This window comes from Prosopis cineraria, unplaced genomic scaffold (assembly GCF_029017545.1).
Source record: "Prosopis cineraria cultivar Desert tree isolate PC_DT_omini unplaced genomic scaffold, ASM2901754v1 PC11, whole genome shotgun sequence".
Lineage (NCBI taxonomy): Eukaryota > Viridiplantae > Streptophyta > Magnoliopsida > Fabales > Fabaceae > Prosopis > Prosopis cineraria.
The window spans coordinates 12,512,568-12,526,213 of NW_026555342.1; the positions used below are offsets into that span (position 1 = coordinate 12,512,568).

The 13,646-nt window shown below is 31.0% G+C and overlaps 1 protein-coding gene across 4 annotated transcripts; it reads left to right on the forward strand.

Moving 5' to 3' along the window:
- The first annotated feature begins 9,762 nt into the window (after positions 1 to 9,762).
- On the forward strand, positions 9,763 to 12,274 carry LOC129287255 (uncharacterized). Of its 4 annotated transcripts, none has more exons than XM_054923456.1 (6): positions 9,763 to 10,000; positions 10,105 to 10,260; positions 10,412 to 10,516; positions 10,669 to 10,713; positions 10,821 to 11,384; positions 11,479 to 12,274. In XM_054923456.1, exons 1-5 carry the CDS (start codon positions 9,763 to 9,765, stop codon positions 10,844 to 10,846), a joined length of 570 nt encoding a protein of 189 aa, XP_054779431.1. In that variant the 3' UTR covers positions 10,847 to 11,384; positions 11,479 to 12,274. The 4 variants fall into 4 exon arrangements, 3 of the variants coding, with proteins under 3 accessions (XP_054779431.1, XP_054779428.1, XP_054779430.1); XM_054923453.1 differs by having other exon boundaries at positions 10,825 to 11,384; XM_054923455.1 differs by lacking the exon at positions 10,669 to 10,713 and having other exon boundaries at positions 10,825 to 11,384.
- Positions 12,275 to 13,646: the final 1,372 nt, after the last annotated feature.

The window sequence follows — 13,646 nt, forward strand, 5'->3', positions numbered from 1 at the left end:
TTTTAAATTATTTAGTATAATTTTTAATTAAAGTTATTTAGGGTAGTTTTATCATTTTATCATTAGTCTTGCTTTAGTCGTACGCACAAGAACACATCATCCATTCTATATATAAAGGAAGGAACAGCAAAGACAAGACGACTTTTACGAGGAGAAAAGAATCAGAGGCAACGCTGCTATTTTGTTTTTAGTTTCATATAGGGCTACTTTTTGTGTGATCAATTATAAACTATCATTTTAAACTTTGATCAGAGTCTTTGATATTTAAAAAATATTTTATTTTAATTTTATTTCAATTTTCTTTCTCTCTTTATCTCTGAATTTTATGTTTTAATTGCTATTGCTGATTAGAGTAGCTTTATTGCATAATTTTTAGGTTATAAATTTTATCTGAAATTTTGCTTGCTATAATTGATTGATATAGCATTGTAAGAGTAATTTTGTCTAGTTTGGGTGATTATCCATGTTTTGTTTTTCGATGTGACTAACTTAGAACAGTTGTCAGGTTGTGAGTTAAAGGAGATCTCAATTTATCTATAACTTAATTTTTTGTTTAATTTTTGAATAATAATTTGAGAAATAAATAATAAAGCCAAATAATAAAGTTAAATAAAATTAATTTATTTTGTGAACGAGGAAGATTAAGTTTAAGTGATTGGGGTTATGATCGATTGCATTGCTTGTTCTTAATAATTTTCTCAGTTAAATTTTCTTTATTTATTTAATTTTAATTTATATTTTTTAATTAATTTCATTATAAAAAAATCTCCCCACTTTTCAGCCTTTCATAATTATAATTCAAATAGTTACTTTATTGACTCTTAGGAGATGACTTAGGCTGCGCTTTACTACAAAATTTAGTTTTTATTAATTTTGGTGCCATTCGACAGTAGTGTCAGGGACTCACAAAATGAATCTATTAGGTAAGTTAACGCCAGGCTAATGGAGTAATGATTTTTTGAAGTTAAGAAATATAAATAACTCATAGTTAAATTTAGGTCATCTGTGTGACCCTTTCATGTATATTTCAAGGATATTTTTGACCCTTAACCCAATTATTATATAGATTTGATTATACTTTGGATAATAAATTTTATGATAAAACAAGTTATTGTTTATGTCTATTTTCCAATCACAAATTAATATGCTAGGGAAATAAAAGTATATATTTATTTTTTTATTATAATTATTTATCTGTAACCACATACTCTCTCTGTTAAAAAATGTAAAGTATTTTTAAGCAAATTTTACTCCTCAATAAAGTAGTTACATATTTTCAAAGTAATCTTATCTTTTTATATTTACTTTTATTAAACAACCTATAATAAATATAAAGTCACTTATCAATAGGGACACTTTTAAAAAAAATAATGATTACAAATTAAAAAACTGAAAATGCCTTACATTTTTTAACATTTAACTCCTCACAAAATGCCTTACGTTTTTAAATGAAGGGAGTATACAATTTTATTTCACACTTTCTATAAGCTATTAGTTTTATAAAATTATCAAATTAATATCTACTTGTAATTTAATTTCTATTAATTTTATGATATGTTTGGATCAAAGAAAATGGTTGGGGGTGGGATTCTAAATTTTAGTGACTTCAATTTTAGAAAAATAAAGAATTGTGGCTAGAAAGTTTTAAATTGATTTTTTTATTTTTCTTTTACATTTCTCAAATAAAATTTTATAACGTATTTGTCCATTTTTTAAAACAAATTGAACTCATTAAAATATATTTTTTCTTTTTTATTCACTTTAAACAAAAAATGATGGTTAATATGATGCACGTGCATAAACTATATTTTTAAAGGAAGAAACAAACCCAACTAATATTTGAAGAAAGATAAAAAATGGGATAATGAGGAAAATAGGCCCTGAACTTTTGCTTAAAAAAATGCCTTAGAACCTAAACTCTTAAAATATGAAAAATAAACCATAAAGTTTTAAATTCATAGAAAATTAAATCCTATCATTATCTTTTTTTAATATAATTACTGTTAACCATAGGCTCTAGTTAATTAGCGCCACAGATCCCAAGCTATTATGCGAGTGGCGTCCTGAATCTTGAACTTTAAAATTTTAAGCAAATTATCCCCACCGTTTATGTATAGAATGTTAATTATTATATAAACTAAATTAGCCTCAATGTGGTTTGTCATGGTGAATCCATTGTTGGTTGTAGCGAACGATCGATAATTTTGTGAAATGGCATTTTTTGCCCTTTTTTGCAATGTTTTCCAAATGATTAATATCTCATGCTTTTGTATACTCTATAACTCTAATTTAATTTTATTTTAAATAATATTTATTTATTTAATGATGAAAATTTGGGATTCCATTTAAAAAGAAGTTTAGATATCATAGGATTTTACAGACAATGGGTACGAAAGCTGATGATTTCATCAATAAATTTAAAACCGAAAGTAACAGATTAAAATTATCTTATATTTAAACTTTTTGGCCAATGGGAACCCAAGTTTTCACCATTAAATAAAAAATATTATTTAAAATAAATTAAATTAAAGTTATAGAGTATAAGGAAGTATGAGATACTAATTGTTTAGAAAACATTGCAAAAAAAAAAGGTAAAAAATGTCATTTCACAAAATTGAGTTGTTCGTTGTAACATTTAGGAAAATTAACCGTGACTAGTCAACCTAATTATTTTGATTAGTGAGCTAATGAGGTGTGTGGTCATAGGGGCTTAACTTGGTGTAATTATGGTGATTTCAGCCTTAGAAGTGGGTCAAATCAATGGTGGGCCATCCGAGCAAGGAAAAAGGAAGAAAAAGTGAAGATTTGTTCTTTGTGCCATATGCAGCGGAGTGTGGTTAGTTCTTTGTGGTGCATAGAGGTAGGTTTAAATCCAATGGGCTCCTTTGTGCCATGCATCTCAGCAGTAGGCAGCATGCGGTGTGGCGTACAGCCAAAATTTTGATATATCAATTTCGTATCTGCATGAGAAAAATAGAGAAGAGGAAGAGAAAATTGAGAAGCATGACTTTGGCTCTACTAGGGCTTGTTATTAGAGCACATTAGTGATAAATTGAAGATCCCAAACACCCAATGTAAGTAATCTAAGCCTTGTTCTTCCTTTCTCTTCCTTATTTATGATGATTTATGGTAGGGTTTAAGTTGAAAGGTTGAAATTTGGTTCATAAAATTATAGGTCCAATTTCATTAGTTAAAATGAGTATAATGAGAGTTATTTAAGGCATAGGAACCTTCAATTGATGGTTTTATTAAGAGTTTGTTAGGTAGAGCCATTAATGTCCGAAAATCCACATAAATGAGATAGTTGGGAAAGGTTTATGTCCATTAATGGTGGTTTAAAGTGTTATTGATGATAATGTACATTAATGAAACCTATAGTGTCTATTGGGTATGAATGGGTAATGATTCATGGGTCGATAGAATTGTGTGTATGGAGATTATGTGGTAAAATCCTCCAAATAGGATAATAATGGTACTTTTGTGTTATGATTGTAGTGTGATTCATTTTGACACTATTTAAGATTGTTGAAGCTTTGGAAGTTAATATTATGAGGGGTAAACCTTTGACCTCTTAAAGGTTTAAGGTAACCAAGAAAAACTAATTTTTTTTAGTTGAATGTTAATTGTGTTTTTGAAAAGTTTTTGATGATTTAAATCAATAAGGTATATCAGTAATGTGTTTAACTATGAAATAAATTTGGAAAAGAAAACATTGATTCTGCCACTTACTTGCGATTTATAAATTTACTTGTGGCATGTTACAAAACTTAAGATTTGTGATATGTGGTATGTTAAATGTGTGGAGTAATTGAATATGAGTATGTGAGATTGTTTGCCATAAATTTATTGTTTGAAATGCATATTATGTGAAAAATATGTATAGCATGATCATTAGTGGAATTTCGCCTAGGGAAAGAAGTAGATCAGTTTAAGTTCACGTGATACTAGCAGTGATTATTGGAATCAAAAACTTATCTTAACACCAACCATTGGAATCGAGAGGTAGCCCTTGTCTTATGGTTGATACTAGACTGTTCCACTTGTTCTACAAGGGACTCGAACCTAACTAGTCTTCACCGGTTCATAAGGAGACTAGATTAAGGGTACGACACCCCATGGTTATTAGTATTGGGAGAAACCGGATTACATAAGTGAGTAAGTTTACCCTAGCTCGGTAGCTTCTCACAAGTGAAAGGTTGGGTTAGTCCGTGAAGGACGTAGCTATATGATAGCCACAGATTTCATGTCGGAGGTAACAGGAGGGTATAAGGTTGACATATAATTATGCACATAAGTTCGACCACATGGTTGTTAGTTTTATAGTCCGGTATGTGTTAAGGGTGCATGGTTGTTATGATTGCGACCTCATGTTGTGCTTTGTGAAATATCACAATATTGTGTGATGTGGGCTCGATTACATGATTGTTAGTTTTGTGAACCGTGGCTAAGTGTTTGTATATGATATATGTGAATTTGCATAATTGCATCCATTTATAATTGATATGCAACTGTATAGGTTAGGTGAAACTTGTTTACTAAATGGTTATACTTACCCCTCAATTCTCAATATTTTTAGGACCTAGCTTATCGGATCTGAGTCAAAAAAAAATACAAAGGCTAGGATTGTGGAGTAATCCTCTATATGCCTCCTTTTAGTTGTTCCATGTGTATTTGTTAATGTAAATGCCAACTAGGATCACATGCTAATGTTTTTATACTACTTGCATTATTTTGTGCAATTAGTGCATTTTATGCCTGGGGTTAGTGAGTTTTGATTGTAAAACCCATGGTTAAGGCCAAAATATTTGTATAAAATTCATTTTTGAGTTTCAAAACTCATTCTTTTGGGTCTCAATTGATTTCCAAACTTTCGCATTACTTTTGAATTTGGGATTCCATTATAAAAGTTTTGAGAACTCTTTTTATGTAATTTTACAAACTTAGGTAATCCTTTGAAGGTTAATTTCTTGATTATACCTTGATTGTGAAGCATTATGTGGTTAAGTAAGGGAGACCTTATATTCACCACAGTCAATAATGCATTCACCGTGGTGAACCATGTTAAGGCTAATTTGATATACATAATAGTCAACATTCTATACATAAACGTTGGGCATAATTTGCTCAAAATTTTAAAGTCAGGGTCCAAGATGCTACTCATATAATAGTTTAAGATTTGTGGTGCTAACTAACTGGGACCTATGGTGAACAATAACTGGCATTAAAAAAGATAATGGTAGGTTTAATTTACTACAAATTTAAAAATATATAGTTTATTTTGCACATTTTAAGAGTTTAAGGTCCAAAGTGCTTTTCAAGTAAGAATTCAGGATCTATTTTGCTCATTAACCCATACAAAATTATGAACAATAAGTTTATCTCTACACTTTAATTGACGGTAGACAAGAAAAAAGCCAAAAGTAATAGAGACATTGATACTGAAAACATGAAAAAAGGACATGGTTGGAATTGATGAAATTTCATATAACTATGATATATATGAAATTTGAAATTATAAAAAAAATCTAGTAAAACATAGATCTGGTTTTGAATAATCTATACATTTTCTTGTATTCAAATGAAAAATTTGACTTAAATTCAAATCTCTATTAATTTTAACATAACATTAAAAAGATAAAAATATAAATTATGGGATCGGGATTGGGAGTAAGTTTTATAAAATTATATTTGGTATATTGATAAAATGTTTGAACAACTTTTTATTTGACATCAGTTTTTCACTTGGGTTTGGGTTAGTAATTTAGACCAACTCAAATGAATAAAAAATAATAATAAAATAAAACCAATTAAGCTTAGAAAAATGATACTTTTTTAGCATCGAACTTATTCATGATAATTTGAATAAGTCGGGAAAAATTCAGGCTAAACTTGTAGGGAAAGAATGAAGTTGGGATTCTTTCTTAATGGGTTTGTTCATCAATTTTATTGGCACATTGCTTCCTTTATTCCATAAAAAACAAACATTACTTTCTTGCAAATATGGAAGAATATTGATCAGCAAAGCTCGTGGTTTGGACTTCGAAGATCATTTCAGTATTTTACATGTATCACCAAGTGAAAAAAAAATGTAGTTTAACAACACAAAAGATATAGTTAAGTAATTATCGAATAACATTTGGCTCAAAAATATCAAAGTTTAGATTACAGAGTGTGATTAACATGACAACTGAATTGCGTGCACATGATATATAATAAAAACACTTATTATTTTATATTGCATGATCAGAGAAAATGGAACTGATCATGAATGGTAAATACTGTTGTCGTTAGAGCTTGCTTAATCATGTACAAATTGTAAGCCATGTTAAGATCCTCGTTTAAATGATAAATCAATGTTACATATCCTTCTCCCTCTATCCTGAATCGTGATTGATTGAAAAAAGAAAAAACGAAAGGAAAGGCATGCTGTATATTTTTTATAAACCAACGTTATATATCCTTCGCGAATCCTGATTGATTGAAAAAAAAGGAATAGTAAAACTTTCAGACCATCAAATTTGTCTTAGTTATTAATTTGATCCCTTAGTTCAATTTTTATCGTTTTGGTTCCTTGTGCTCTCGTAAATTATCATGTTAGTCTTTTAAATTTTAAAACATAACTTAAATCTCAAAATAATCTAGTAATTTGTAAAACATATTAAGGCCTTGACATCTATGTGTGTGTGTGTATTAATCATCAAATCATTTAATTTTTATCACTATAATTTTGCACATTGTGTTTTGTTCTCTTATTTTTTTACAATTTAAAGTTGTGTTTTTTTCATAACTAAGGAATTAAACTTTTTTTAATTAATCTGCATGGGCTGAATCAATATTCTGTTATTCATTTTATCAAATCTTAACAATGTTATCTCCTTTTTAAACAATAAGGACGACCTTGACAACTAAAGTAAATTTAAAAGACTAAATCGATAAAAATTAAATTTGAGTTAATAATTGAAATAGATTTGAGATACTAAAAGTTATGTCATAAAAAAAATCACACTATATATATAAAAACAGATTTGAGGTACTAAAAGTTATGTTATCAAGAAAAAAAACCACACTATATATATATATATATATATTTTATAACAAAAGATGCTCCATATATATATATATATATATATTCTGATTTGTGTGAATATATTATACATTGCGTAATTTTGAGTGAAAGTGGGAATATTATTAATATGAAAACTACACAGCATAAGATGCATCAAGAAACAAAAAAGATTAAACCAGTCACATCAGAGGCTTAAAAGTAGAAAAGACTTTAAGAGTTTGCATGGTTCACTAAGATCCTAATATTTACTAGAAAGGAATCAACATTGTAAGGTTCAACCGCAAAATTTCTGTGATTCCTTGCTCTCCATAATTTCCAGCATATGATGCTAGTTCCCACTTTTCAAGAGATGTCGAACTTTGCAGATCTGAGGAGATTGACTAACTAGAAATCCACATTCTCCTTGCAGAATTCAGTATACATATCGCCATGTAGGACTTTCTTTCATACAGAAGCAGCGAAAGAGCAATCCTTGAAAACTTGGTTAATATTCTTTGTCTTTACTTTTCTGTGCCCGGTTTTCATTTGGTTTGGGTTTTTAGTTGTTATTGTTTTTGTAACTACTAGTTAGACTGTACTGCTGGGCTCCCATGTTGTGTTTTGAGGGTCCATTTACTTTTGTAATCATTTTATAATTAATATATTGGCTTTTATTTAAAAAAGCATATATTATTGTATAATTCAGTTTTCAATTAAGCTGAGTTTAAATAAAATACTCAAAAAAATACTTGACGTCCAATTTTTAAAATAATAAAGTTTACTTTGTTTTCAAGACACTATCAATATTAATTAGTCTGATGAATATATACATGAATCACGTGGTGAGTGAGTGAAGAATATAACATTGTTACTTTCTTGAAGAATATAATATTGCTACTTTCTTTTGTTTTTTTTTAAACCAACAATGTTGCTACTTTCTTAAAGAACATAGTACTCTGTCAATGATTGATTGTCATGACAACATTGATGCAATGATCCCCCCACATGTCAAGCATTCTTTTTATTTTTTTTGGCCAAACACATGATGCAATGATCCCCCCACATGTCAAGCATTCTTTTTATTTTTCTTTGGCCAAACACATGTCAAATGTTTGAACCGCCAATATTGAAAAAGAAAATATAATATTGGTACTTTCTTGCAAAAAACAAAAAGAATGATGAGTAAAGGCATTAGGCTATATGATGTACAATACCATTATGTACAAAGCTATCTAATACTAGATAGCAGCATCTAACATATTATTTTAATTATTATTCAGATGTCTTACTATTTAAAACAATTATATATTAACATATTTGGATTTAACAAAAGGAATTAATCACATGACGAATCAAGATTTAAATTATTACTAAATGAGATATACACATTTAATAAAAAAGAGTATAATGAGCAAAGGTATTTAGCTATATTCTGAGTGATATATACTATTATCTATAAATTTATTTAATATCATATATATAATAGTATCTATAACATATTTTTTTTATTACTCATATACATCATTTTATTAAAAATAATCATATATTAATGAGTTTGAATTTAACAAAAGGGATTAGCCCCTTACAATATTATGAATTAAGGTTTAAATCATCACTTTGAAAGGTATTTACATTTAATGTTTGATTATATAACGAATCGAATTGCCTCAAAAAAAAAAAAATACTTGTATGTAAGGATGGATTAGGTGTCAACACCTATAAATGTTTAAATTATTTAAGGGCTCTGCAAATTAGTTATAAAAATTTTGTAGCAAAATCTTTCCCCAAAAAGGTAGAAGAAGAAAATTTGGCCCCCATGCATAAAATAATCTTGAATCTATCACTGACTGTGTGCAATAAAAAAAAAGCCATCATATTCACAATATGGTCTACAAAATGTATGGAATATAAATATTCGACCTTATAATTTTAAGAGAATTGAGTCTTTCCACTTAATTCAATATCATTTGTATTATTATCTACATTACAACACAAATAATCACATAAAACTCATGAACCCAACTATGCATATAAACTTAAAAGTTACCATGATGTTATGATTAAATTTTAAAAAAGAATTACACACGAAATAGTGTTATAAATAATAGTAATTATTTTATACTGCAGGGATAGTACAAATGAATTAAATAATCCAGTTTTAAATTATGCTAGTTCTTAATTTAAGAAAAAATATTACCATTTTTCCAGTACAAATAACTATCCACACGAAGGCATTATTGCCTAAATAAGAAAGCCATTGAGAGTTATTGGCCAAAAGAAAGAAAGAAAGAAAGAAAGCATGTGAGAGACTCCTTCGCAGTGCATATATAGCGTTGATCAGCATGAGTAGCGGTAGCGGCGTGCGTGTGGAAGAGAGGAAATAAATGGGAAAGAAGAGTAGTGAGGCAGAGATTGGTGTGTTCAGCGACACAATAAAGGAAGCTCAAAAGGCTTACTTGGATGAAGATTGGGAAACCTTTAAGAAAATATTCAAGGATCATGGCAAGAAAGATGATCTGCTCGAGAATTTTGACTTGTTCGAGAACACCCCCATTGGCGTCGTCGCAGTTAACAGTGACAATCCCAAACTCTTGATGGAGTTGCTGGAAATGCTATCTCAAGAAGAAAAGTGGGTTGCCTTGATAAAGCAGAACTGTCAAGGCAACACCCTTCTTCACAAAATCGTGTACTGAAAGAAACTGTCAACGGTGACGGAGATGGTGCACGTTGTGCTCGACTTCGAAGAGAAGATAGCATCAGCTCTGCCGTCGAAGAGGCCGAAATTGCTAGAGATGAAAAACTCAAGAGGCGAAACGCCACTGTTCAAGGCTGCCAAGAACGGCAACATGAAAGCGCTAGAGTATATGGCCAAACAAGCAGATGAAGACATGAATGTTCATCTTTATAGCGATGATGAAACTATTCTCCATGCTTGTATTAATGGGCAATATTTTAGTAAGTATATGTCAGCTCAAATCACAGTAGAGAGCCTTATTATTGATATATACTTGTCCTTCAGCACTGAGAGATATTCAATTATATTGCATGGGCTTGTGCAGATGTAGCTCTTTGGATAATCAATAACATGGATTGTAGTAGTCTAATTATGAAGCGTAATAAAAGTGACCTTACGTGCCTTCAGCTTCTAGCCAGAATGCCTGCTGCCTTTCGGGGCCAATACCAAATGGGATTCTTCACCAACCTCATCTATAAATGTAACTTCTCTCCCTCCCTCCCTCCTCATATCTTTATTTTCTTAATTTCTTTGCTGGCGTGACTTTATCAATAATTCTCACAACTCTATGTGTGTGTGTGTGTGTGTGAAAATGCAAATGGGGGATCATAATTTTTGACTTCGATGGATAGTGCTTCCTGAGGGGGGATGCCAAATTGAAGGTTGTGATGGTTTTAAGTTGTCTGGGTGCCTCAACGACTTGGAAAGTGGCCAAGATGCAAAGCCACCACCTTCAGGTACTTTAGTATCAATGAAAATTTATATTGAAGGACTTTTTTTGCCTAATTGCCAAGGATGTGGAGAATCCAAATCTTCATGTATAAGTTTTTTGCAACAAGAAGGCTTAAAAATTTATAACTTCTTAAATCTGTCGTTGCTGTTTTTGCAGCGTTTTCAAGGATAAACTCCACTGTTTGTAACAATCTAGCTAAAGGTGTGAATATTGTTCAAAAATCCACACACGCACACCCATTTGATCAAAATTCTGTACTTACATATGATAATTGAATTAATTAACTATGCTTGCTTGACCAAAATAAGGAAGCAGCTGTATCTGCTGGAATTGAGGATATATTGCAAAAAAGGAAGAAACATGAGTTAGCAAAGAGTCTGGTAGAGTTTCTGGTTAAGAAGGATGACTCGTGGCGGACCTGTTAGAATCATGGCTACAAATCGCAGGTTCTACTACCTCCTGCTCGTCTCAATGTCGTGAAAAAGAAAAAACAGCTGGAACGGAAAGAGAAGAGAGAAGAGCTTCAAGGTACTAAAGATTAAACTCACGATGATAATATATATAGAACACCATTGTTTGCAGCAGCTAGCATCGGGATTGAAGAAATAGTTGACTTGTACCTTAAAGTGCATCCGATGTCCATAAATTACATCAGTGAAGATGGCTAAAACATACTTCACATAACCGTTAAACACTGTCAACTCAACATCTTCAAATTGCTCAAGAAAAATCCACAATTTTCTTCCTTGTGTTCTCAAATTTCTTTTATCAATCGTACCGCGTTGCATGAAGTTGCCAAGATGGATTATTACAGAGGATTGTCCCAACCTGGTGTAGCATTCCAACTACAACACGAGCTCAAATGGTATAGAGTAAGTAATTAATTACCTTCCCTCTTTGGATTTAGACGTATTCATCGATCGTCAAGGAATTAAACCAATACTTTGTTGTGTGTGAGATGTGCAGCGAGTGGAAAAAATTATTCCTGTTCAACTACACTTGCATTGTGACGATGAGAAACTAACGGCTAGAGATGTTCTGGACATAGAGCACGATGACATGCTTGCAGACGCCCAACAATGGACACAGTAAACCACCCAGTCATGCTCCACGGTGGCGGTACTCGTGGCCACGGTGGTCTTCGCGGCGGCCTACACCATCCCGGGCGGGATTGAGGATGGCTCACTGGTGTTCCTTAGACCTCCGGTGTTCATATTCTTCACCGTCATGGACATCGTGGCGCTTGCCTTCTCCTTGGCTTCAGTGGTCATGTTTCTCTTCGTCCTCAATGCGCCTTTTGAGCTCTGGGATTTCCACAAGTCTCTGCCACAAAAACTGAGCATAGGGTTTGCTTTTTTGTTCTTGGCATTGGCTAGCACGATGCTTGAATTCAGTGCAACGATTTTGCTCACAATTAGGTTGCAGTGGAAGCAATGGACTTCAACTTTGGTGTATAGTGCTGCGTTCTTCCCTGTCACCATATTTGGCTTGATTGAATTCCTACATTATAAGAAGCTTCCGAGCCTGTTTCACAAGATATTTAAGAAGGCCATGAAGGTGATTAATCCAATCAGTCGAGCAGTTAGAAGAGTTAAGAAACCGAAGCACGCGCAAAAAAATCGAACGGTGCTTAAAGCAAATTAATTATTGTTGTTGTTATTCTTGTTGTTTGAAGGGGGTGTTTATTTGTGTGCTTTTCTGATCAATAAAGGAGTTTGTATATATATGTGCGCGCGCGCGAAGAAGCTTTGTGGCTTTTGTGTTATATTACTTGAGTTTGGATAAAACTTCTTGCTGGATATATTATTATCCAACGAGAAAATTCTAATGAATAAATAAGATTTTCTTGTGATTATTGCATGCTCCTAATTTGATTCCTTTATTTTTGTTTTGTTATGACCACACCTTTTAAGCGGAGATGATATTTTTTTTCTTTAGTCTAATTAAGGAGAGTCCGGAAAAAATACGCTTCGTTAAAAAAGTTTACATGCACTTTAATTAAGTGAAAGCCAAACGTTCTTATCAACAGGCCATCACAACTTTAATTTCCAAATTAAAGCCATAAATAAATTAAGAAACTGATTAATAATTAATATTTTTTAAAAAGTTGATTGACTAAATTTGAGGCATGTATTGGAATCACGAGCACATGGGCCTTAGCCAGCCCATCAAACATTCATATGCGAATGAACCTTCAGGCGCTGTCAACAAAAAAAAAAAAAAACACTTTAAATGGAAAATTTTTAAGAGGCTAATACTGAGATGAGTTTCTAACAATATTCAAATATTCAACATGTTTCATGCTTGAATTCTATCAACCATGAATTGAGAGTGTTATGGGGATCTAAAGTCGAAAACAGAAGGCATTTTCTTTTGAATTCTTTCCTTTTACTATTGCTTTTTGGAAGCAGCAAAGAACATATCCCAGCTAATATTTTTATAATATTAGACGACATACAATCGGTAAAAAAGCATAAAATAGAACATTGCAGGTCAGACGCACTTCTATTATAAGACTACTTATATGTTTTACAATTAATCCTCAAACATATATCCAACGTTAAAGTCCCAACATAGAACGGTTAGCAAACCCTTTATCCGTGTCTGTGGGTCATTTTTAGTGCTTTACAACTAATATGGAATTATATTCACTGGTTTTAGCAACATAATATTATTTGTTACTGTTATTTATATCATAACACAAGAAACTTATTAAATTTCTTATATTAAGTTTGTTTGAGAATAGTATATTCCTTAACATAACTTAAGTCATTTGGTTAAATATTTTTTAAGCTTATATATTTATGATCTATCATCTAATCTTTAAATGTGAGATTTTTTTTATGTTTTATATTCCCTCTACTATTTTTTAAGCTTATATATTTATTTCTTTAAATGTTTTTTGGTCTCTGATCAAATAGCTCTGATGCCATATTAGATTTTGTATATTAAGTTTGCTTGAGAATAATATACTCCAGCAAAATAGTTCAAGTCATTTGGTTGCATACTTTCTAAGTTTATATATTTGTAATTTATAATTTAATTTTTAAATGTGAGACTTCTTTTATATTTAATATTCCCTCTATTAGTTTTTTCTTTTTTATTCATTTTCTTCTTCTTTTTTTTGTGCTTGG